General features: G+C 50.2%; 1 protein-coding gene across 6 annotated transcripts in view; it reads right to left on the bottom strand.

Moving 5' to 3' along the window:
• Nucleotides 1-26,725, bottom strand: part of amacr (alpha-methylacyl-CoA racemase) — a 172,993-nt gene that overhangs the window by 33,338 nt on the left and 112,930 nt on the right. The window contains exon 6 of one of the 6 annotated variants that reach the window (XM_072497320.1): nt 7,430-7,474. The exons of the other annotated variants lie outside the window; for them this stretch is intronic. Within the exon in view, the coding sequence (XP_072353421.1) occupies nt 7,430-7,474 (45 nt within the window). The remainder of the gene's footprint in view (nt 1-7,429; nt 7,475-26,725) is intronic. 6 annotated transcript variants of the gene reach the window in all.

Raw genomic sequence — 26,725 nt, 5'->3', positions numbered from 1 at the left:
TGGTGGGAGGGTCGGCGACGCAGGGGCGAGGGAGGCAACCGGGGGAGGGGGAGAAACGGTACCAGGTTTGCGGTTTTGGGTGGGGACCCGGCGGGTGCCAGGTCCCGGAGGGAGACTGTCCTGTCACCCGTCGGGGACCGCCACGTAGACGTACTGTGGGTTCGCATGGAGGAGGTGGACTTTCTCGACCAGGGGATCCGATTTATGGTTCCTCACATGCTTCCGGAGGAGGAAGGGCTGTTGGAAGCGAGACCCCGGAGGTGGACTTCCACGGGAAGGCAAACACAGGTTCGTGAGGGGTTTCATTAGCAGCAGTGCACAGGAGCAACCGGATGGAGTGGAGCGCGTCGGGGAGGACCTGCCAGCGAGAGACCAGGAGATTCCTAGACCAAAGGGCCAGCAGGACGACCTTCCAAACCGTCCCGTTCTCCCTCTCCACCTGCCCGTTTCCCCGGGGGTTGTAGCTGGTCGTCCTGCTCGAGGCGATGCCCTTGCTGAGCAGGAACTGACGCAACTCGTCGCTCATAAAGGAGGAACCCCAATCACTGTGGATGTAGGTGGGGAAACCGAACAAGGTGAAGATGCTAAGCAGGACCTTGATGACCATGGCAGAAGTCATGTCGGGGCATGGGATGGCGAATGGGAAACGGGAGTACTCATCAATGATGTTGAGGAAGTACACGTTGCCGTCAGTGGAGGGGAGGGGCCCTTTGACGTCCATGCTGAGGCGCTCAAAGGGGTGGGAGGCCTTCACCAGGTGTGCGGTTTGCACTCCGCGTAGACTGGGCAGTCCCTGGTCAGGGCCCTAACCTCCTCGATGGAATACGGCAGGTTGCGGGCCTTGATAAAATGGAAGAACCGGGTGACCCCCGGATGGCAGAGGTCATTGTGGAGAGCCCGGAGTCGGTCCACTAGTGCGCTGGCACAGGTACCGAGGGATAAGGCCTCTGAGGGCTCATTGAGCTTGCCCGGGCGATACAAGATCTCATAGTTATAGGTGGAGAGCTCGATCCTCCACCTCAAGATCTTGCCATCTTTGATCTTGCCCCGCTGTGTATTGTGAAACATGAAGGCAACCGACCGTTGGTCAGTGAGGAGAGTGAATCTCCTGCCGGCCATGTAATGCCGCCAATGTCGCATAGCTTCCATAATGGCTTGTGCCTCCTTTTCGACAAAGGAGTGCTGAATATCGAAGGCATGGAGGGTGCAGGAAAAGAAAGCCACGGATCTGCCCGCCTGGTTGAGGGTGGCGGCCAGAGTACGTCCGATGCATCGCTCTCCACCTGGAAGGGGGCGTACTCGTCGACCGCGTGCATCATGGCCTTGGCGATGTCCGCCTTGATGTGGTTGAAGGCCCGGCAGGCCTCAGCCGTCAGGGGAAAAACTGTGGACTTGATGAGTGGGCGGGCCTTGTCCGCATAATTAGGGACCCACTGGCCGTAATATGAGAAAAACCCCAGGCATCGTTTCAGGGCCTTGGGGCACTGGGGGAAGGGGAGTTCCAGGAGGGGTTGCATGCGGTCGGGGCTGGGCCCTAGGACTCCATTTTCCACCACGTAGCCAAGGATGGCTAAGCGGTTGGTGCGGAACACGCATTTCTCCTTATTGTAGGTGAGGTTAAGGAGTTTGGCGGTAAGGAGGAATTTTTGGAGGTTTGCGTCGTGGTCCTGCTGTTCATGGCCGCAGATGGTGACGTTATCTAGGTACGGGCAGGTGGCCCGCAGCCCGTACTGGTCAACCATTCGGTCCATTTCTCGCTGGAAGACCGAGACCCCATTGGTGACGTCGAAGGGAACTCTCAGGAAATGATAGAGGCGGCCATCTGCTTCGATCGCAGTGTATTGGCGGTCCTCCGGGCGGATGGGGAGCTGGTGGCAGGCGGACTTCAAGTCAACTGTGGAGATGACTCGATACTGCGCAATCTGATTGACCATGTCAGATATGCGAGGGAGGCGGTACGCATCGAGCTGTGTGTACCGGTTGATGGTCTGACTGTAGTCAATGACCATCCTGTGCTTCTCCCCGGTCTTCATTACCACCACGTGAGCTCTCCAGGGGCTGTTACTGGCCTCAATGATCCCCTCCCGCAGAAGCCGTTGGACCTCCGACCTGATAAAGGTCCTGTCCTGCGCACTGTACCGTCTGCTCCTAGTGGCGGCGGGCTTACAGTCTGGGGTGAGGTTTGCAGAAAGTGAAGGCAGATCGACCTTCAGGGTCGTGAGGCCGCAGACGGTGAGGGGGGGGCAGGTGTCTGCCGAATTTCAGAGTAAGGCTTTGGAGGTGGCATTGAAAATCGAGACCTAGTAACAGGGCAGCGCAGAGATGGGAGAGGACATAGAGCCTGAAGTTGCTGTACTCTACGCCCTGAATGGTGAGGGTCGCAACGCAGTACCCGCGGATTTGTAAGCACCCATGGCGGATGACATCAAAGATGGCGGCGCCCACGGGCCGCACGTGGCTTGTGGTGGAGAAGATGGCGGCGCCCCTGGTTCACACGTGGGATGGGGGATGTAGCGATGCTGGGCCTGGAAACAGCGGCGACCAAAGTGGCCCTTCTTCCCACACCCTTTGCAGCTTCCCGCCGGGTAGCGCTGCCTGGGATGTTTGCTCTGGTCACAAAAGTATCATTTGGGCCCTCCGGAGTTGGCTGGCTGCCGCGCGGCGCAGGCTGCTGGTGGGGCCCACGATGTCCACGACGGTGCCGCGCGGTCGGAGGTGTAGGCCTCCAGATTACGGAAGGCCACATCTAGGGAGTTAGCAAGGTGCACGGTCTCTTCAAGGTCAAGCATACCCCCTTCCAATAGTCGCTGGCGAACGTACGTAGACTTAATGCCTGCGACATAAGCATCTCTGATTCGTAGTTCGGTGTGTTGGGCTGCCGAAACTGCCTGGCAGTTGCAGTTCCTACCGAGTATCCGTAGAGCCCGCAAGAAATTGTCCTGAGACTCCCCCGGGAGTTACCGTCTCGTGGCCAGGAGGTGCCTGGCGTACACTTGATTCACAAACTTGATGTACTGTCCCTTTAATAGCGCCATTGCTTCTGTGTAGGTGGGCGCATCCCGGATGAGGGGGAAACTTGTGGGCTCACCCGTGAGTAGAGGATCTGGAGCTTCTGTAGGTCTGTGAGTTCTTCAGTGGCTGCTCCGAGGTATCCTTCAAAGCAGGCTAGCCAGTGCTCAAAGGTGGCTGTGGCGTCGGCTGCGTGAGGATTCAGCTCCAGGCGATCAGGCTTGATTTAGATGTTCATCTTTTAAAAATCTTGTGCAATAAATTGATGTACCATCAATGACCACTAGACGAGAATGTTGAAACAATTGAGTCTTTATTGCACAAGATGTTGAGCCTCCTGCAGCTGGAACCAGAATGGGAGCAGCGCAGGAGAGCATACACTTTTATACGGCACCTGTTTGATAAGGTTCCCCACGGTAGGCTATTGCAAAAAATACGGAGGCTGGGGATTGAGGGTGATTTAGAGATGTGGATCAGAAATTGGCTAGCTGAAAGAAGACAGAGGGTGGTGGTTGATGGGAAATGTTCAGAATGGAGTACAGTCACAAGTGGAGTACCACAAGGATCTGTTCTGGGGCCGTTGCTGTTTGTCATTTTTATCAATGACCTAGAGGAAGGCGCAGAAGGGTGGGTGAGTAAATTTGCAGACGATACTAAAGTCGGTGGTGTTGTCGATAGTGTGGAAGGATGTAGCAGGTTACAGAGGGATATAGATAAGCTGCAGAGCTGGGCTGAGAGGTGGCAAATGGAGTTTAATGTAGAGAAGTGTGAGGTGATTCACTTTGGAAGGAATAACAGGAATGCGGAATATTTGGCTAATGGTAAAGTTCTTGAAAGTGTGGCTGAGCAGAGGGATCTAGGTGTCCATGTACATAGATCCCTGAAAGTTGCCACCCAGGTTGATAGGGTTGTGAAGAAGGCCTATGGAGTGTTGGCCTTTATTGGTAGAGGGATTGAGTTCCGGAGTCGGGAGGTCATGTTGCAGCTGTACAGAACTCTGGTCCGGCCGCATTTGGAGTATTGCGTACAGTTCTGGTCACCGCATTATAGGAAGGACGTGGAGGCTTTGGAGCGGGTGCAGAGGAGATTTACCAGGATGTTGCCTGGTATGGAGGGAAAATCTTATGAGGAAAGGCTGACGGACTTGAGGTTGTTTTCGTTGGAGAGAAGAAGGTTAAGAGGAGACTTAATAGAGGCATACAAAATGATCAGGGGGTTGGATAGGGTGGACAGTGAGAGCCTTCTCCCGCGGATGGATATGGCTGGCACGAGGGGACATAACTTTAAACTGAGGGGTAATAGATATAGGACAGAGGTCAGAGGTAGGTTCTTTACGCAAAGAGTAGTGAGGCCGTGGAATGCCCTACCTGCTACAGTAGTGAACTCGCCAACATTGAGGGCATTTAAAAGTTTATTGGATAAACATATGGATGATAATGGCATAGTGTAGGTTAGATGGCTTTTGTTTCGGTGCAACATCGTGGGCCGAAGGGCCTGTACTGCGCTGTATTGTTCTATGTTCTATGTTCTATGTTCTGCCGGGAGGAGCCAGCAGGCTGGGATTTACTGTTGTACCTGTAATACAGTAGCAGTACCGTAATACGCGTAGTGTGTTACCAGTGGTGTTTACCACAGGAGAATAAAAATATTTTTATAAAGGCATAGCAGACAGTAAAGAAGGAAAATTGTATGTTGGCCTTCATAGTGAGAGGATTTGAGTATGGGAATATGGATGTTTTGCTGCAATTGTATAAGGCGTGTGAGGCCACACCTGGACTATTGTGTGCAGTTTTGGTGTCCTTATCTGAGTAAGGATGTTCTTGCTATGGTGGGAGTGTAGCAAAGGTTTCCCAGACTTATTCCTGCGATGGCAGAACTGTCATATGAGGAGAGACCAAGTCGGTTACCAAAATTAGACAGGGTAGATTCAAAAAGAATCTTCCTAATGGTGGGGGAGTGCAGAACTAGGGGTCATGAGGATAAGACATAAACCTTTTAGGATTGAGGTGAGGAGAAATTTATTCACCCACAGAGTGGTGAATCTGTGGAACTCACTACCACAGAAAGTAGTTGAGGCCAAAACGTTGTGTGATTTCAAGAAGGAATTAGAAGCTCTTGGGGCTAAAGGGAATAAGGGATATGGGGGCGGGAAGGCAGGATCAGGGTATTGAACTTGATGATCAGCCATGATCGTAATGAATGGCAGAGCAGGCTCGAAAGGCTCCTCCTGCTTCTATTTACAATGTATGTTTCTATGTAATGGCGGAACAAATTGGCTCGAAACGCCAAATTGTCTTTTTCTGCTTCTATTTTCCATGAATGCTTCTATGTATGTTTCATGGCAGCCGACATCCTGGTGATAACTAAAAGCATACCACATAAATGTTTTACTGAGTGCATTCTATGAAGAACAAGCACAGAAAGTTGATTTATTCACTGCACATGAACGTGATATTTTCCAGACTGAACATTCAATGTTTTAAATGATTATAATTAAGCATAGACTGACAATTAGCTCCTATAGACAATCATTAAAGATACTTATGAAACTTTTTTTTTGCTTGTTGCCATCAAATATGTTAAAGTACTCTCAAATTACAAAACTTAATTGCACTTGTGGGATACTCTTGGGAAATCACAAGTTCCTAAATTTCATGCATTTTAATAAGTCAATTGAAACATTTGAAGTACTGAACTCTGACATTTGAAAATTAATATCATCGTTGTTGACGACTCATTACAAAATAACTGATTTGTTGATGAGAAAAGTTCAGAACATTGTCATTCTTGTTAACCTTTTTCTTTCTTTGAGTCACAAATCTTAAAGTAAGCAATTAGGGAGACCTGCAGTTGCCATACATTGCCACATAGAGTTTTGAGAAATTTTCCAACAGTACCAGCATGAAGTACTCTGAGGATATGTGCCGGTTTAGCTCAGTTGGCTGGACAGCTGGTTTGTGCTGCAAAGCGAGGCCAACAGCGTGGGTTCCAATTCCCATACTGGCTGAGGTTATTCATGAAGGCCCTGCCTTCTCAACCTTACCCCTCGCCTGAAGTGTGGTTAAATCTCCACCAGTCAGCTCTCCCCCTCAAAGGGGAAAGCAGACTTTTGGTGCCATGAAATGGCCTATCGAACACATGAGGTGTGCAAGTTTCTTCAATCCAGCCAACAGTTATATCTTTCTGTGCATGCTGAGTGGTTCAAATTCCTGAATGTTGAGGATTAAATAAAAGTGCTTTCAGATATCATTTAGACCAATGATGGAACAATATACTTCAATTGTGAAGTCATGCGGGATCAGAGATGAGCTGGCAAGATGGATACAGAACTGGCTAGGTCATGGAAGGCAGAGAGTAGCAATGGAAGGGTGCTTTTCTAATTGGAGGGCTGTGACTCGTGATGTTCCGGAGGGATCAGTGCTGGGACCTTTGCTGTTCGTAGTATATATAAATGATTTGGAGGAAAATGTAACTGGTCTGATCAGTAAGTTTGCGGACGACACAAAGGTTGGTGGAATTGCGGATAGCGATGAGAACTGTCACAGAATACAGCAGGATTTAGATCGTTTGGAGACTTGGGCGGAGAGATGGCAGATGGAGTTTAATCCGGACAAATGTGTGGTAATGCATTTTGGAAGGTCTAATGCAGGTAGGGAATATACAGTGAATGGTAGAACCCTCAAGAGTTTTGACAGTCAGAGAGATCTAGGTGTACAGGTCCACAGGCCACTGAAAGGGGCAACACAGGTGGAGAAGGTAGTCAAGAAGGCATACGGCATGCTTGCCTTCATTGGCCGGGGCATTGAATATAAAAATTGGTAAGTCATGTTACAGTTGTATGGAACCTTAGTTAGGCCACACTTGGAGTATAGTGTCCAATTCTGGTCGCCACACTACCAGAAGGATGTGGAGGCTTTAGAGAGGGTGCAGAAGAGATTTGCCAGCTGTTGCCTGGTATGGAGGGCATTAGCTTTGAGGAGAGATTGAATAAACTCGGTTTGTTCTCACTGGAACGACGGCGGTTGAGGGCCGACCTGATAGAGGTCTACAAAATTATGAGGGGCATAGACAAAGTGGGTAGTTAAAAAAAATTCCCAGGGTAGAGGAGTCAATTACTTTAAGGTTTAAGGTGCGAGGGGCAAGGTTTAGAGGAGATGTACGAGGCAAGTTTTTTTACACAGAGGGTAATGGGCACCTGGAGCTTGCTGCCGGAGGAGGTGGTGGAAGCAGGGACGATAGTGACGTTTAAGGGGCTTCTTGACAAATACATGAATAGGATGGGAATAGAGGGATATAGACCCCAGAAGTGTAGAAGATTTTAGTTTTGACGGGCAGCATGGCCGGCGCAGGGCCGAAGGGCCTGTTCCTGTGCTGTACTTTTCTTTGTTCTTTGCTTTCAAGCCTGGGTAGTTTAAAGAACCTGAAATAGTTTCCACGCTGTGAGCTTCGGAACATCTTGGCACACCTGCGAAGACAGCAGGAAGTAGAGGACAATGCTGTCTGAGAGGATGCAAAGGAGCTAATTGAAGAACTGGGTGTTATGGTCCCAGTTGATGTTTTAACTGGACGGGACAATCTCGGAATGGAACACTGGGCCAAAAGACTGTAATTTATACTGTTTTTTTGGATAAAACGTGGTGGAACAGAGTCATAGGACCACTGATAAGTTTTAACAAGAAAAAAAAACATTTAATAAACTTGAAAACAATTGGATTATGATGCAATAATGCTTTACTCTCCGCTTAGTTTAACAATTACACACAGATTTTAAGATTAACATGGATTAGGATGTGTATCTTAAACTACAATGGTCTCATTGACACACAAAGTCCTTTTTAAGCAGACAATATGACTGTGGTAAGACACACGCCATTCTGAACCCAAGTCAATGTTTGTGAATTGCTCCTCAAAATCTCTCCAGATGATTCTTATAGGGTGAGCCACCCGCCACACTGAACTCCAGCTTCCACACAAATTATTTCAAATTCCACTTTCAAAAGTCACATTTTCAAGTCTCCTTTTGAATTATGTTTTCCCTCTGCTGCTTCCATCAAGGTTTCACTTTTAGGTTTTAACCCTTTGCCTTCACTTTTCCTTTCTCTTGAAAGCGTTTACACAAACTCCAAGATCCAGCCACTGATTTCCAGAATTATTTCAAATATTGTCTCCCAAATTGTAATTTGTCACAAACATTAATGCTAAAAAAATTCTGGCCTCTCCTATGTAACGTTACTGAATAGTAATTTGTTCTGGTTCCCAGTTTCCTCTGTTCCATCAACTACAGATTTCTTTAAAACTTCTATGAACTTCTCTAGTTTCCTTAACTAGATGGACCTTAGTTTTCCGGGAACTGTTTTCTTAGCCATTACTCTATTTTACTGTAAATCAAGCTTTTTTTTGGCATATGAAAAGTTGGACTTTTAGCGCCAGGGGATGACTGTCTGGTATGGGTGGATTTTGTACCTAACACTTGAATTTTTACAATGACTTGCATTTATAGAGCATCTCAAAGTGTCTCAAGGTGTAGAACAGAAAAGCAGAATGAGACAAAAATTGACAAACAGCCGAATAAGGAATAATAGGATTGTATAATTGCAGAATTTAGGTAAATGTGTAGCAAAGGCAGAGTAGTATTAATGGGGGATTTTAACTTACACATAGATTGGGAGAGGCAGACAGGCACCTGTCAGAAAGGAAGTGAATTTCTGGAATGTGTCCAGGACAGTTCCCTGCGACAATGTGGTCTATACAAAAGGTGGACAAGCAATATTAGATTTAGTTATGAGTAATGAGCCAAATTTCATTAGTAGCCTAACTGTGTGGAGTTTGCACTTTCTCCCTGTGTCTGAATGACCTAATCCTGTTCCTACGTTCCTGGGAGAGTCTTGGTCAATGAGGTAAATTGCAAGAACAATCTTAGAAGCCGGAAAGAGAGTTGAAATTCTTTATCTAAGGAAATCCAGAGCAGATAGCCCAGGTGGCTGGTGGCACAGTTGACAATGATGGGGCTGGGAAGTAGGATATCGGTAGTGAGAGGAATGCAGAGTTCTTGGAAGATTGTAGCATTGAGGAGGTTCAGAATATATGCAGGTGTAGGGAGGTGTCACCAGAAATGTCATTCCCGAAACCTAGCATCCAATCCCGCCGGCTCAACCAGATGATTCTCTCGAACTGGCTTCAACTTCGACCCTGCCTCTAATTTAATATGCTGCCGAAATTGCCTCCGTATCTTCAGCGTGGCTGCCACCACCAGACTAGCTGATTATTTTCCTGGGCCTAACGGGAGAGGTGCCATTGCCAGAGCCCACAACCCCGGTCTCCTACAAGATCCTACATCCATCCTCACCCACATCGCCTCTGGTTCTCTATCCCAGCCCCACACCTTCTCGGCGTTCGCCGTCCAATAGTAATACATCAGATTGGGAAGAGCCAAACCCCCCCCAATTGTCACCCTCTCCTTCCGAATCCTCGCCACTTACCCACCCATACAAACGACAAAATCAACCGTTTCATCCCCATAAAAATGGCTTTGGCAAAAAGACTGGTAAGCACTGAAATAAAAATAAAAACGGCAAGGTATTCATCTTTACCACTTAACCAGCCTGCCAATGATTTGGGAGGCTGCCCCAGCTCAACAAATCTGCCTTGACCCTACCCATCAGGCTCGTAAAATTCAATTTACGGAGCCGGGCCCAGTCCCTAGCCCCCTGCACATCCAGGTACCTGAAGTGAGTAGTGGCCACACAAAATGCAATCCCCCCTAGAGAGGCAACCAAAAAGCACTCGCTCTTCTCCAAATTCAATTTGTATCCTGAAAAAGCCCTAAATCGCCTAAGCAGCCCCATTATCTGACGCACCATGGGACCAGGGTTAGAAATATTCAACAAAAGATCCGCAGCTTCAGGGACACCTTATGCTCCACACGGACACCTTATGCTTCACCGCCCCCCCACCCTCACTATCCCCCTTCACTTATCCGAACACCACAGCGCAATGGCCAAGCACCCTTATCGCCAGTGCAAATAAAAGGGACACCCCTGTCTCATTCCCCTAAGGAGCTGAAAATATCCCAAGTTCACCTCATGTGTACGAACACTTCCATCGGTTCCTTATATAAGGAACCGATGGAACCGACTGGGAAAAAGCAGTCAGTGCAGGGATCCCCTGCGGTCGTTCCCCTGAGAAACAAGTATACCGCTTTGGGTACTTGTGGGGACGACGACTTACCAGGGGTAAGCCATGGGGTACGGGCCTCTGGCATGGAGTCTGTCCCTGTTGCTCAGAAGGGAAGGGGGGAGAAGAGCAGAGCATTAGTAATTGGGGACTCTATAGTCAGGGGCACAGATAGGAGATTTTGTGGGAGCGTGAGAGACTCACGTTTGGTATGTTGCCTCCCAGGTGCAAGGGTACGTGATGTCTCGGATCGTGTTTTCCGGGTCCTTAGGGGGGAGGGGGAGATTTGTTAGTGCTCTTTGGGGGGGTTTAAACTAATGCAGCAGGGGCATGGGAACCTGGATTGTAGTTTTAGGGTAAGGGAGAATGAGAGTATAGAGGTCAGGAGCATAGATTTGACGTCGCAGGAGGGGGCCAGTGTTCAGGTAGGTGGTTTGAAGTGTGTCTACTTCAATGCCAGGAGTATACGAAACAAGGTAGGGGAACTGGCAGCATGGGTTGGTACCTGGGACTTCGATGTTGTGGCCATTTCGGAGACATGGATAGAGCAGGGACAGGAATGGATGTTGCAGGTTCCGGGGTTTAGGGGTTTTCGTAAGCTCAGAGAAGGAGGCAAAAGAGGGGGAGGTGTGGCGCTGCTAGTCAAGAGCAGTATTATGGTGGCGGAGAGGATGCTAGATGGGGACTCTTCTTCCGAGGTAGTATGGGCTGAAGTTAGAAACAGGAAAGGAGAGGTCACCCTGTTAGGAGTTTTTTATAGGCCTCCTGATAGTTCTAGGGATGTAGAGGAAAGGATGGCGAAGATGATTCTGGATAAGAGCGGAAGTAACAGGGTAGTTATTATGGGAGACTTTAACTTTCCAAATATTGACTGGAAAAGATATAGTTCGAGTACAATAGATGGGTCGTTTTTTGTACAGTGTGTGCAGGAGGGTTTCCTGAAACAATATGTTGACAGGCCAACAAGAGGCGAGGCCACGTTGGATTTGGTTTTGGGTAATGAACCAGGCCAGGTGTTGGATTTGGAGGTAGGAGAGCACTGTGGGGACAGTGACCACAATTCGGTGACGTTTACGTTAATGATGGAAAGGGATAAGTATACACCGCAGGGCAAGAGTTATAGCTGGGGGAAGGGCAATTATGATGCCATTAGACTTGACTTGGGGGGGGGATAAGGTGGAGAAGTAGGCTGCAAGTGTTGGGCACACTGGATAAGTGGGGCTTGTTCAAGGATCAGCTACTGCGTGTTCTTGATAAGTATGTACCGGTCAGGCAGGGAGGAAGGCGTCGAGCGAGGGAACCGTGGTCTACCAAGGAAGTGGAATCTCTTGTTAAGAGGAAGAAGGAGGCGGACTTCCGGGTGCGGCGATGACCAGCTGAGTCGCACGTTTCGGCAGCTCCCGGTGAAACTGACTTTTGGGCTCTTGATAGGAGCCCCAACGGCAATTTTGACGGCTAAAAACACTGTGCGGTAAAACAGAAGGGAATCCCCCCTGGATACGGATGAAATAAGGAGGAGAAAGTGGCCGGATTGCAGTGGATCCTTTAGAACAGCGGCAAGGAAGGCAAGCAAAAACCAAGATGGCGTCGGAAGGTGGCAGTTTAACATGGGGCCCTGAACAACAAGAGTTCTTGAAATGCTGTGTGGAAGAGCTCAAAAAGGAAATGAAGAAAGAGCTGTTGGCCCCGATACTACAGGCGATCGAAGGGCTAAAGGAGGAACAAAAGACCCAGGAGCGGGAGCTTCGGGTCGTGAAGGCAAAGGCAGCCGAGAATGAGGACGACATACAGGGCCTGGTGGTGAAGACGGAGACGCATGAGGCACATCAGAAACGATGTGTGGAAAGGTTGGAGGCACTGGAAAACAACGCAAGGAGGAACAACCTGAGGATTCTTGGTCTTCCTGAAGGTGCGGAGGGAGCGGACGTCGGGGCATATGTGAGCACGATGCTGCACTCGTTAATGGGAGCGGAGGCCCCGGCGGGTCTGTTGGAGGGAGCATACCGAGTGATGGCGCGAGGACCGAGAGCAGGAGAAATTCCCAGAGCCATAGTGGTGAGATTCCTCCGTTTTAAGGATAGAGAAATGGTCCTTAGATGGGCAAAGAAAACTCGGAGCAGTAAATGAGAGAACGCGGTGATCCGCGTTTATCAAGACTGGAGTGCGGAGGTGGCGAGAAGGAGGGCGAGCTTTAATCGGGCCAAGGCGGTGCTTCATAAAACAAAGATAAAATTTGGAATGCTGCAACCGGCAAGACTGTGGGTCACATATCGAGGGAGGCACCACTACTTTGAGACGGCGGATGAAGCGTGGACTTTTATTGTGGAAGAAAAACTGGAATGAGCGGGCTATTAAAAAGAACGTTTGAACAAAGTGGTGGGGCGAATGTGGGGGGCAAAGAGTGGGGTTAAAAAGGGGGGAAAGAGGAGTTTTATGTACTAATCCTGCGATGTGGTAACTTTTCTCTCTTCCACAGGTGGTGATGGGGGGAGGAGGGGAGGTGGAGGAGATGGGGCGTTGGCCATTGGGGGCGGGGCCAAGGGAGAAGCGCGGGCTTGGTTCCCGCGCTACGATAATCATGGCGGGAATAGAGAAGCAGGAAGGAGGGGGCGTCGCACGGTGCGAGCCGAGGTCACGGGGGGAAGCCGAGGTCGGCCAGAGTTTGCTGACTTCTGGGAGCAACATGGGGGGAGTAATTACGCTAGCGGGGGATCTAGCGGGGGGGGGGGGGTAGGAGGGGGGAATTACTGGGTTGCTGCTGCTGGGGAGAGGGGGGAGCTGGTATGGGAGGGGTTGGGCGGGGGGGCACCGCCTGGGGGAGATACAGCTGCGTGGGAACCGGGTGAGGAGCTGGAAAAAGGGGAGCCCCCCAACCCGGCTGATCACGTGGAACGTGAGAGGGCTGAACGGGCCGATAAAGAGGGCACGGGTACTCGCACACCTTAAGAAACTTAAGGCAGATGTGGTTATGTTACAGGAAACGCACCTGAAACTGATAGACCAGGTTAGGCTACGCAAAGGATGGGTGGGGCAGGTGTTCCATTCGGGGCTAGATGCGAGAAACAGGGGGGTGGCTATATTAGTGGGGAAGCGGGTAATGTTCGAGGCAAAGACTATAGTGGCGGATAACGGGGGCAGATACGTGATGGTGAGTGGCAAACTACAGGGGGAGACGGTGGTTTTGGTAAACGTATATGCCCCGAACTGGGATGATGCCAATTTTATGAGGCGGATGCTAGGACGCATTCCGGACCTAGAGATGGGAAAGCTGATAATGGGGGGAGATTTTAATACGGTGTTGGAACCAGTGCTGGATAGGTCGAAGTCCAGGACTGGAAGGAGGCCGGCAGCAGCCAAGGTACTTAAAGATTTTATGGAGCAGATGGGAGGTGTAGACCCGTGGAGATTTAGCAGACCTAGGAGTAAGGAGTTCTCGTTTTTCTCCTATGTCCATAAAGTCTACTCGCGAATAGACTTTTTTGTGCTGGGAAGGGCGTTGATCCCGAAGGTGAGGGGAACGGAGTATACGTTGGCTATAGCCATTTCGGATCATGCTCCACACTGGGTAGACTTGGAGATAGGGGAGGAAACAGGAGGGCGCCCACCCTGGAGAATGGACATGGGACTAATGGCAGATCAGGGGGTGTGTCTAAGGGTGAGGGGGTGCATTGAAAAGTACTTAGAACTCAATGATAATGGGGAGGTCCAGGTGGGAGTGGTCTGGGAGGCGTTGAAGGCGGTGGTTAGAGGGGAGCTGATATCAATAAGGGCACATAAAGGGAAGCAGGAGAGTAAGGAACGGGAGCGGTTGCTGCAAGAACTTTTGAGGGTGGACAGACAATATGCGGAAGCACCGGAGGAGGGACTGTACAGGGAAAGGCAAAGGCTACATGTAGAATTTGACTTGCTGACTACGGGCACTGCAGAGGCACAATGGAGGAAGGCACAGGGTGTACAGTACGAATATGGGGAGAAGGCGAGCAGGTTGCTGGCACACCAATTGAGGAAAAGGGGAGCAGCGAGGGAAATAGGGGGAGTGAGGGATGAGGAAGGAGAGATGGAGCGGGGAGCGGAGAGAGTGAATGGAGTGTTCAAGACATTTTATAAAAAATTATATGAAGCTCAACCCCCGGATGGGAGGGAGAGAATGATGGGCTTCTTGGATCGGCTGGAATTTCCCAAGGTGGAAGAGCAGGAAAGGGTGGGACTGGGAGCACAGATCGAGGTAGAGGAAGTGGTGAAAGGAATTAGGAGCATGCAGGCGGGAAAGGCCCCGGGACCGGATGGATTCCCAGTCGAATTCTATAGAAAATGTGTGGACTTGCTCGCCCCGGTATTGACGAGGACCTTTAATGAGGCAAAGGAAAGGGGACAACTGCCCCTGACTATGTCTGAAGCAACGATATCGCTTCTCTTAAAGAAGGAAAAGGACCCGCTACAATGCGGGTCCTATAGACCTATTTCCCTCCTAAATGTAGATGCCAAGATCCTGGCCAAGGTAATGGCAATGAGAATAGAGGAATGTGTTCCGGGGGTGGTCCACGAGGACCAAACTGGGTTTGTGAAGGGGAGACAGCTGAACACGAATATACGGAGGCTGTTAGGGGTAATGATGATGGCCCCACCAGAGGGGGAAACGGAGATAGTAGTGGCGATGGATGCCGAGAAAGCATTTGATAGAGTGGAGTGGGATTATTTGTGGGAGGTGTTGAGGAGATTTGGTTTAGGAGAAGGGTATGTTAGATGGGTGCAGCTGTTGTATAGGGCCCCGATGGCGAGCGTGGTCACGAATGGACGGGGATCTGCATATTTTCGGCTCCAAAGAGGGACAAGGCAGGGATGCACTCTGTCCCCATTATTGTTTGCACTGGCGATTGAGGCCCTGGCGATAGCGTTGAGGGGTTCCAAGAAGTGGAGGGGAGTACTTAGAGGAGGAGAAGAACACCGGGTATCTTTGTATGCGGACGATTTGCTACTATACGTGGCAGACCCGGCGGAGGGGATGCCAGAAATAATGCGGATACTTGGGGAGTTTGGGGATTTTTCAGGGTATAAATTGAACATGGGGAAAAGTGAGTTGTTTGTGGTGCATCCAGGGGAGCAGAGTAGAGAAATAGAGGACCTACTGTTGAGGGAGGTAACAAGGGACTTTCGTTACCTGGGGATCCAGATAGCCAAGAATTGGGGCACATTGCATAGGTTAAATTTAACGCGGTTGGTGGAACAAATGGAGGAGGATTTCAAGAGATGGGATATGGTATCCCTGTCACTGGCAGGGAGGGTGCAGGCGGTTAAGATGGTGGTCCTCCCGAGATTCCTCTTTGTGTTTCAGTGCCTCCCGGTGGTGATCACGAAGGCTTTTTTTAAAAGGATTGAAAAGAGCATCATGGGTTTTGTGTGGGCCGGGAAGACCCCGAGAGTGAGGAAGGGATTCTTACAGCGTAGCAGGGATGGGGGGGGCTGGCACTACCGAGCCTAAGTGAGTATTATTGGGCCGCTAATATTTCAATGGTGAGTAAGTGGATGGGAGAGGAGGAGGGAGCGGCGTGGAAGAGATTAGAGAGGGCGTCCTGTAGGGGGACTAGCCTACAGGCTATGGTGACAGCCCCATTGCCGTTCTCACCGAGGAACTACACCACAAGCCCGGTGGTGGTGGCTACACTGAAGATTTGGGGACAGTGGAGACGGCATAGGGGAAAGACTGGAGCCTTGGGGGGGTCCCCGATAAGAAACAACCATAGGTTTGCCCCGGGGGGAATGGATGGGGGATATGGAATGTGGCAAAGAGCAGGAATAACGCAACTGAAAGATCTGTTTGTGGATGGGAAGTTCGCGAGTCTGGGAGCGCTGACCGAGAAATATGGGTTGCCCCAAGGGAATGCATTCAGGTATATGCAACTGAGGGCTTTTGCGAGGCAACAGGTGAGGGAATTCCCGCAGCTCCCGACACAAGAGGTGCAGGACAGAGTGATCTCAAAGACATGGGTGGGGGATGGTAAGGTGTCAGATATATATAGGGAAATGAGGGACGAAGGGGAGACTATGGTAGATGAACTAAAAGGGAAATGGGAAGAAGAGCTGGGGGAGGAGATCGAGGAGGGGCTGTGGGCAGATGCCCTAAGCAGGGTAAACTCGTCGTCCTCGTGTGCCAGGCTAAGCCTGATTCAGTTTAAGGTATTACACAGGGCGCATATGACTGGAGCACGGCTCAGTAAATTTTTTGGGGTGGAGGATAGGTGTGCGAGGTGCTCAAGAAGCCCAGCGAATCATACCCATATGTTTTGGTCATGCCCGACACTACAGGGGTTTTGGATGGGGGTGACAAAGGTGCTTTCAAAAGTAGTAGTCGAACCAAGCTGGGGGTTGGCTATATTTGGGGTTGCACAAGAGCCGGGAGTGCAGGAGGCGAGAGAGGCCGATGTTTTGGCCTTTGCGTCCCTCGTAGCCCGGCGCAGGATATTGTTAATGTGGAAAGAAGCCAAGCCCCCGGGGGTGGAGACCTGGATAAATGACATGGCCGGGTTTATAAAGCTAGAGCGGATTAAGTTCGTTCTAAGGGGGTTCACCAGGCGGTGGCAACCGTTCGTCGAATACCTCGCAGAAAGATAGATGGAATGGAAAAAAGAAGGCAGCAGCATCGGGGGGCGGGGGGGGGAAGGGCGGGGGAGGAGGAACCAGAAGGACTCTCAAGGTTGTTAATATATACTGTATAATATGTATAGGTCGTTACTACAGATAATTATATATTGGACTGTTAAATTATATTTTTGGAGATTTTTACTTGTGATAAGGCAGTTGCCAATTAGGGTTAGTTTTCATTTTTGTTATTTATTATTCATTCTTTTTTTTTTTTTTGGTTTGTTTATAAAATAGGTCATTGTTATTTGTGTTGTTATAATATTGTGTAAAGGATGCACAATGTACTGTGTTGGTTGACCAAAAATTTTCAATAAAATATTTATTAAAAAAAGAGGAAGAAGGAGGCCTATGTGAAGATGAGGTGTGAAGTTTCAGTTGGGGCGATGGATAGTTACAAGGTAGCGAGGAAGGATCTAAAGAGAGAGCTAAGACGAGCAAAGAGGGGACATGAGAAGTATTTGGCAGGAAGGATCAAGGAAAACCCAAAAGCTTTCTATAGGTATGTCAGGAATAAGCGAATGACTAGGGAAAGAGTAGGACCAGTCAAGGACAGGGATGGGAAATTGTGTGTGGAGTCTGAAGAGATAGGCGAGATACTAAATGAATATTTTTTGTCAGTATTCACTCAGGAAAAAGATAATGTTGTGGAGGAGAATGCTGAGCCCCAGGCTAATAGAATAGATGGCATTGAGGTACGTAGGGAAGAGGTGTTGGCAATTCTGGACAGGCTGAAAATAGATAAGTCCCCGGGACCTGATGGGATTTATCCTAGGATTCTCTGGGAGGCCAGGGAAGAGATTGCTGGACCTTTGGCTTTGATTTTTATGTCATCATTGGCTACAGGAATAGTGCCAGAGGACTGGAGGACAGCAAATGTGGTCCCTTTGTTCAAAAAGGGGAGCAGAGACAACCCCGGCAACTATAGACCGGTGAGCCTCACGTCTGTAGTGGGTAAAGTCTTGGAGGGGATTATAAGAGACAAGATTTATAATCATCTAGATAGGAATAATATGATCAGGGATAGTCAGCATGGCTTTGTGAAGGGTAGGTCATGCCTCACAAACGTTATTGAGTTCTTTGAGAAGGTGACTGAACAGGTAGATGAGGGTAGAGCAGTTGATGTGGTGTATATGGATTTCAGCAAAGCGTTTGATAAGGTTCCCCACGGTAGGCTAATGCAGAAAATACGGAGGCTGGGGATTGAGGGTGATTTAGAGATGTGGATCAGAAATTGGCCAGCTGAAAGAAGACAAGAGGGTGGTGGTTGATGGGAAATGTTCAGAATGGAGTACAGTCACAAGTGGAGTACCACAAGGATCTATTCTAGGGATCAATGACCTAGAGGAAGGCGCAGAAGGGTGGGTGAGTAAATTTGCAGACGATACTAAAGTCGGTGGTATTGTCGATAGTGTGGAAGGATGTAGCAGGTTACAGAGGGATATAGATAAGCTGCAGAGCTGGGCTGAGAGGTGGTAAATGGAGTTTAATGAAGAGAAGTGTGAGGTGATTCACTTTGGAAGGAATAACAGGAATGCGGAATATTTGGCTAATGGTAAAGTTCTTAAAAATGTGGATGAGCAGAGGGATCTAGGTGTCCATGTACATAGATCCCTGAAAGTTGCCACCCAGGTTGATAGGGTTGTGAAGAAGGCCTATGGAGTGTTGGCCTTTATTGGTAGAGGGATTGAGTTCCGGAGTCGGGAGGTCATGTTGCAGCTGTACAGAACTCTGGTACGGCCGCATTTGGAGTATTGCGTACAGTTCTGGTCACCGCATTATAGGAAGGACGTGGAGGCTTTGGAGCGGGTGCAGAGGAGATTTACCAGGATGTTGCCTGGTATGGAGGGAAAATCTTATGAGGAAAGGCTGATGGACTTGAGGTTGTTTTCGTTGGAGAGAAGAAGGTTAAGAGGAGACTTAATAGAGGCATACAAAATGATCAGGGGGTTGGATAGGGTGGACAGTGAGAACCTTCTCCCGCGGATGGAAATGGCTGGCACGAGGGAACATAACTTTCAACTGAGGGGTAATAGATATAGGACAGAGGTCAGAGGTAGGTTCTTTACGCAAAGAGTAGTGAGGCCGTGGAATGCCCTACCTGCTACAGTAGTGAACTCGCCAACATTGAGGGCATTTAAAAGTTTATTGGATAAACATATGGATGATAATGGCATAGTGTAGATTAGATGGCTTTTGTTTCGGTGCAACATCGTGGGCCGAAGGGCCTGTACTGCGCTGTATTGTTCTATGTTCTATATAACAATTTGACCCATGCCACAAACTTAGGCCCAATCCCAAACAGCTCCAACATCGCAAACAAACAATTCAACTTGACTCGATCAAACGTCTTTTCCGCATCCAGTGCCAGCACCACTACCCCTCCTTCTGAAGGGGAGAGCAGTACGTTTAACAAGTGCCGCACATTTGTGGACAACTGCCTACCCTTTACAAACCCCGACTAATCCCCCCCTATCACGTGCGGAAGACACTCCTCCAATCTCAGCACCAACACCTTGGTAAAAATCTTGATATCCATATTTAACAGGGATATTGGCCGACATGACCCAGACTCCACCGGGTCCTTGTCCTTTTCTAACAACAGCAAAATAGATGCCTGTCCCATCATCTCCTGGAGCACCCCCCCTTAGCCACCGCGCCCTCAAACATCTCCACCAACAGCGGCACCACCCCATCCAAAAACCTCTTACAGAATTCCACCTTGCTCCCGTTCATCAGCCAACTTAATTTGGCTCGAGAGGGGGCCCCTGCCAGAGCCCCTCCCCCCACACACACACTTCCAAACCAACTAAACATGTTAAACCCCAAAGGGGAATAAACCCCAACATATTATCCCACCGTCCCCAAAACATCCCCTCACAATCACAGCATAATAAAACAAAGTCCAAATTCAGTTCAGTCCCAATCCTTCAGCCCTCACGAATGCCTTGGATGTCTCAAAGTAATTGTCCTTGGAATTAAGCGTATCTTTCAACTTTGCTGTGTAGACCACCCTGAACCGCACTTATAAAGCGCTGCCTTCGCCCTTTTAAAGGCCACCCGCCATCTTGCAGCACTACCGTGACGTCCTGGTATATACTAATACCACTACCTTCCCACCTCACCTCCCGATTCTTCTTGGTCCGTCTCAAGGCCTTCTCCTTCATCTGATAGCTGAAAAAACATACTATCACAGCTCTTGGTGGATCATTCGCCTTTGGCTTCGCTCGGAGCAACCAATGAGCCCAATCCAGCTAAAAGAGGAAGGTGTTCATCTCCTCCCCCAACAACTTGGTGAACATCTCTGAAAGTACTCTGTCGGCCTCCGGCCTTCAAGTCCCTCAGGCAGTCCCACAAACCGAAGATTTGGCCGCCGTGACCTGTTCTCCTGGTCCTCCATTTTGGCTCTCAGCCCTTTATCACTTTCCTCCACCTTCTGCAGCTCCTCTCCCATCGAGATGAGCTCGTCGCTGTGGCGTGACTATGCCTCCTCTACCTCCTTCAACACATCTTCATGCTTCCGCACCGCGGTCAATGTTTTTCTAAGAGCCTCCTTTATCGGGACCAATGCATTGTCCACCAACTGTTTGAGAGTTCCCATCATCTCCTTCCCATGTCGCTCAAAATGCTTATCAAACTGCTGCTCAAACATCACCGCCATCACCTCTGCCAGTGTGTCCACCATCATGGGCGCAGCCCCACCCGGCAAGCTTGCCCCCGTCATCTTTCCCTTCACTGAGCTCCACAGTGAACTCGAGCTCTCAGGCGAACAAGCGCTCGTTCCTTTCCGTTGGGTGTTCAACATCCTCTAATTACCACAACTTTACTGGAGACCGTTCAAATAAAATTTCCCCCACAACTGGGTGAACAGGCCCCCAAAAAACAAAGCTTTAGCGTGAGTCACCCAACGTGCAACCTCCACCTACATGCCGTCACCAGAATGCCGAGAACAATGTGATTAATGTGTGATTAAAACAAGGCTCTTCTTACAGTATAGCACTGAAGTACTGCATTGGAGTATCAGGCTAAAATTTTGTACTCTTGTCTCTGAAGTGGGACTTGAACTCACAACATTTTGACTCAAGAGGTGAGAGTCCTAATCAAAGGGCGTCATATTGGATGTGTCCCAAACGGTTCGGCAGACTTAATGGGCGGGATTCTCCAATCTCGCGGCAGCGTGTCCACGCTGTAGTGTTTTACGACGGCGTGAAGGGGCCGCTCCCACGACTAATTCTGGCCCCTCCAGGGGGCCAGCACGGCGCTGGAGCGGTTCGCACTGCTCCAGCTGCAGATCCCGATGCGAACTGTGCGCCGCGGGATCCGCGCATGTGCAGTTGCGCCAGTGCCAACGAGGACATGCGCAGTGGCACCGGTACCAACGCGCACACGTGCAGTCGCCTCGTTCAGCGCGCCGGCCCCGACGCAACATGGCGCAGGACTACAGGGGCCGACGCGTAGGAAACGAGGCCCCCAGCCACAGAGGCTGGCCCGCCGATCGGTGGGCCCCGATCGTGAGCCAGGCCACATCGAAGGCCCCCCTAAGGGTCGGAGCCCCCCGCCCCCCCAAAGGCCGCCACCCGACCCTTCCATGTTGAGGTCCCGCCGGCCGAGACCAGGTTAGAAAGGCGCCAGCGGGATTTAGCTCTTTTCTTCTGGCTGCTCGGCCCATCCGGTCTGGGGAATCGGTGGGCCGGCCGCGTAGAGTGGCCGATGACCGGCTCTGCGGAGAATCGCGTGCCGGCGTCGGTGCGGCGTGGTGCGATTCGCGCGATCTGCTGGCGATTCTCCGACTCGCCGGGGGTTCGGAGAATCCCGTCCCCTGTATTTCATTGCAAGGCACAGATTAAGTGCCTATGATATAAACTGAACAAGGCAATTTAATTCCAACATCTGATAAGCACACTCCTTCATGAGAATTTCAAGATTTTCATTTCTCACACCAGCCATTCAACTAGCTTGTAAATGAATTTGTCAATTTGGCGCTGAAAGTTAAGTTTCTGTTGTGGACCTATGCCCACAGGAACTTGCTCCAATCATTTGGACCTTTATAACCAATAGAGACAAGAGAGACTTTAATTGCATCAGTGTCAGAAGGTCTTTTTTTAAAAAAAATATGTTTATTAAGAATTTTTTAACAACATTTTCAACCATACAAACACCGCCTCCCTCCCCCCCCCCCCCCCCCCCCCCCTCCTCCCCGTAACAAAATGAAAAGAAAATTTGCATAGCAAGACATAAACATGGCAAATCAATACGATACAGAACTTTGTACATTGGATTCCTCCCGTACATATCAGTTTTCCGGATCATTTTTGTATTTTCTTGCTCAGATGCCACCCCCCCCCCCCCCGCAAAAAGAGATGTCCCTCCATCCTCTCCCCCCCCCCCCCCCCCCGGGTTGCTGCTGCTGTCGACTGAACTCCATCTAATACTCCGCGAGATAGTCTAGGAACGGTTGCCACCGCCTGGAGAACCCCTGCACAGACCCTCAGGGCAAACTTTATCCTCTCCAACTTGATAAACCCTGCCATATCATTTATCCAGGCTTCCACACTGGGGGGCTTTGCATCTTTCCACACTAACAAGATCCTTCGCCGGGCTACCAGGGATGCAAAGGCCAGAATGTCGGCCTCTTTCGCCTCCTGCACTCCCGACTCGTCCGCTACTCCAAATAATGCCAGCCCCCAACTTGGCTTGACCTGGACTTTCACCACCTTAGATATAGTTCTCGCAACTCCCCTCCAGAACCCATCCAGTGCCGGGCACGACCAAAACATATGGGCATGGTTCGCCGGGCCTCCTGAGCACCTCCCGCATCTGTCCTCCACCCCAAAGAACCTACTCAGCCTCACCCCCGTCATATGCACTCTGTGAACAACCTTAAATTGTATCAGGCAAAGCCTGGCACACGAGGAAGAGGAAATAACCCTACTTAGGGCATCAGCCCACAGACCCTCCTCAATCTCCTCCCCCAGCTCCTCTTCCCATTTACCCTTCAGCTCCTCTACCAAAGCCTCTCCCTCTTCTTTCATTTCCTGGTATATCGCCGACACCTTGCCCTCTCCGACCCATACGCCCGAAATCACCCTGTCTTGAATCCCCTGTGCTGGGAGCAGCGGGAATTCCCTCACCTGCCGCCTCACAAACGCCCTCACTTGCATGTACCTGAAAGCATTTCCCAGGGGTAGTCCAAACTTCTCCTCCAGCGCCCCTAACAGGTCCCCCATTCTTCTAATCCCTGCCCGATGCCAGCTCTGAAACCCCCCGTCCATCCTTCCTGGGACAAACCGATGGTTATCTCTGATCGGGGACCACACCGAGGCTCCCATCGCACCCCTGTGCCGTCTCCACTGCCCCCAGATCTTTAGCGTTGCTGCCACCACCGGACTCGTGGTGTACCTTGTCGGCGAGAGCGGCAGCGGTGCCGTCACCAGCGCCCCCAGGCTTGTTCCTTTGCAGGACGCCATCTCCAACCTCTTCCATGCCACCCCCCTCCCTCCATCACCCACTTACGGATCATCGCCACGTTGGCTGCCCAGTAGTAGCCACCCAGATTCGGCAACGCCAGCCCTCCTCTATCTCTACTACGCTTCAGGAACCCCCTCCTTACCCTCGGGGTCTTACTCGCCCACACAAAACCCATAATGCTCCTGCCTACCCTCTTAAAAAAGGCCTTGGTGATCACAATTGGAAGGCATTGGAATACAAAAAGAAACCTCGGGAGGACCACTATTTTAATCGACTGTACCCTGCCCGCTAGCGAGAGTGGTAACATGTCCCACTGTTTAAAGTCCTCCTCCATCTGCTCCACCAGCCACGTCAAATTAAGTTTGTGCAGGGCCCTCCAGCTCCTAGCTACCTGGATCCCCAAGTAGCGAAAGCTCCTTTCCGCTCTCCTCAACGGTAGGTCGTCTATCCCTCTTGTGTCAGAAGGTCTTGAAGATTGAGCGGTCAAAAAAGATTGCGAACCCAGGCGTCCATTTTGATTTTTGGTGATGGATACTGAAAATCACGTCGGACAATTGATAATGAACCGACACACCAAGGGCGGAATTCTCCCGCAACTGACCGGATGGCCCGGCGCCAAGAGCGGCGCGAACCATTCCGGCGTCGGGCCAACCCGCAGGTGTGGAATCCTCCGCACTTCCGGGGACTAGACTCGCGCTGGATTGGTTGGCGCCGCGCCAACCTGCTCCTAAGAGCCGCCGTGAATTGGCACATGCGCAGAACCACCAACGTAGTTCCGCGCATGCGCAGACCGGCCGGCGTATTCCTGTGCATGCGCAGGGGGGTTCTTCTCCGCGCCGGCCATGGCGGAGCCCTACAGAGGCCGGTGCGGAAGGAAAAAGTGCCCCCATGGCACAGGCCCGCCCGCAGATCTGTGGGCCCTGATCGCAGGCCAGGTCACCGTGGGGGCCCCCCCTGGGGCCGTATCCCCTCCCCGCGAGGAATAACCTAGCTGGCCTACAAGCCAAGTACCGCCGTGATGGACCATGTCCATTTCACGCTGGCGGGACTGGGCGAAAACGGGCGGCCACTCGGCCCATAGAGGCCGGAGAATTGCCGGGGAGGGGGGGGCGCTGCCAACGACCCCTGACCGGCGCCACGTGATCCCTGCTCCCGCCCGAAAACTGGCGCCGGAGAATTCGGCAGCCGGCTTCGGAGTGGCGGGGTGGGATTCACTCCCCCCCGGGAGATTCTCCGACCCGAGGGGGGTTGGAGAATCCCGCCCAAAATCTTTGAAGCAACAGTGTTTAAATGCAAAAGACAAATTCAAGTTGAAATACAACTCAATTCCTTAAGTATATAAATTACAGATAATTTTGGGAAGCGGTATCTGGCATAAATATTGCAAAACAGGATTTTTACATTCCATTAATCAAATTCAAAATTAGGATTTAAAAGGAAGCACAAAGAAGTGCAAATAATTTTTATTAATTTCAAATTCAAGTAAAATGCAAGCATTTCTCTGCCTTATTAAAGTTTATTGAGGGTGGGATTCTCCGGCCGTGCCCGCTATGCTCCTGAAATTCCCACCTGTGGTCAATGGACCTTTACATGGTCCGCATCCCATCCATGGTGATCTTGTGGCAGACGGGATGGAAGACTCCAGCCCTGAGTGTTTTTTAAGTAATAATGAACTTCCTGAGATGTTGCTCAAGGTAAATCTCTAAACCATGTCTTTGTGCTGTCGCTTTTGTCTTCCATATCTATTTTTTTTTTGTTTTGCTGTCCCACTCTTCTTTGCCCCTTTCTCTATTTGACCCCATTGCTAAATTCTTTCCTTTTCGGTGAGCGATCGCTAACAGCAACAAATTGTATTTATATAGCATCTTTCCCATAGTAAAACATCCCAAAATGCATCACAGGAGTATTATCAAACAAAATTTGACACGGAGCTATTTAAGGGGATATTAGGGGAGATGACCAAAAGCTTGAGCTAAAGGTATTTAAAGACAAACCTAAAGGGGAAAATAAGTTTAAGGAGGGAATCGCTGACCTTTGGCTTTGGAAGTTGAAGACACAACTGTGAATAGAGGGGCAATTAAACTAGAGGATGTTCAAGAGGCCAGAATTGGAGGAGCATAGATTGCTCAGTGGTTGTGGGGCTGAAGGAGATTAGAGATTGGTAGGGGGTGATGTCATGCAGAGATTTGAAAACATAGAGGAGAATTTAAAATCAAGGCATTGCCAGCTCAGAAGCCAATACAGGTCAATTCAACAAAAATAGGAGTGATGATGAACAGAACTTAGTGCAAGTTTGGATAAGAGCAGCAAAGGTTTGGATGACCCAGAGTCATAGATATTTACAGCATGGAATGTGGGGGGCTGACCAGGAGTGCATTGGAATAGTGATATGGAGGCAGAAATGGGTGGTATTAGTGATGGTGTGGATGTGGTCAGAACCTTTTTTTCTGTTATTATATGCCGTAATACTATAAGCACTTAAATAAAAACACAAACTGTTGGTAACGATGGAGGATGACAAGCATAATGGCAAGTATAATGGAAACAGAAACTAGGAGCAGGGGCACAGAGGTGAGCTAGATCCGAGATCCAAGTAGTGAAACAAACCAACTGGCAAGCAGTCAGGAATGGTTGGGGAGGTAAAGGTAGTGGATCAAGCAAGAGGGGCAAGAATAGCACGTGGGGCTGAAGCAGTAGCAGCAAACTGCCTGGAGTCAGAAGTCATCATATATAAATTAAGAGTAAAATAAAGCATTTACATTTACGCCCCCACACACACACACACTCTCCACTTCCCCAACCGCACACACTCCCTTCCTCACACTTCGCACTTACACAGTCTCCAGTCACTCACTCACTCAGGTGCCAGTGGGTCCCACGCCAGTTGCCTCATGCTCTTCTCCGGCCCACCTCGGGTGCTCTGGATGCTTGGGTCACAGGCTTTGGCACCTCTGCTCCCTGGCCCATTTGCCCTGGCACCTCTGCTCCCTGTCCCATTTGCCCTGGCACCTCTGCTCCCTGGGCCATGCGTCCTGGCACCTCTGCTCCCTGGCTCATTTGCCCTGGCACCTCTGCTCCGTGGGCCATGTGTCCTGGCACCTCTGCTCCCTGGGCCATGCGTCCTAGCACCTCTGCTCCCTGGATCATGTGCCCTGTCACCTTCTTTCCCCGGGTCTTCCTTCCGGGCCCTGGGCTCCCAGTCCCTGGCTCCCCAGAACTTGATTCCTCGGGCTACTAGTGAGCCCATCAACAGCAAACATGGGAAAGAAGTGGCCTATGATTAGAGGAGCAGCTTCATGTAGATTCTTCCATTCAAACTTACCTGTTGACTGGCACTCGAGGGTCAACTGCCAACAATGATGAGTGACGAGGTCAAAGATGAAGAATCTGAAGATGGTTGAGGTCAGGGCACTACCTGACAAACACATGCAAGCGATGA

The sequence above is a fragment of the Scyliorhinus torazame genome, chromosome 3, assembly GCF_047496885.1.
Source record: "Scyliorhinus torazame isolate Kashiwa2021f chromosome 3, sScyTor2.1, whole genome shotgun sequence".
NCBI classification, from domain to species: Eukaryota; Metazoa; Chordata; class Chondrichthyes; order Carcharhiniformes; family Scyliorhinidae; genus Scyliorhinus; species Scyliorhinus torazame.
This window is presented reverse-complemented; position numbering and strand designations above follow the sequence as displayed.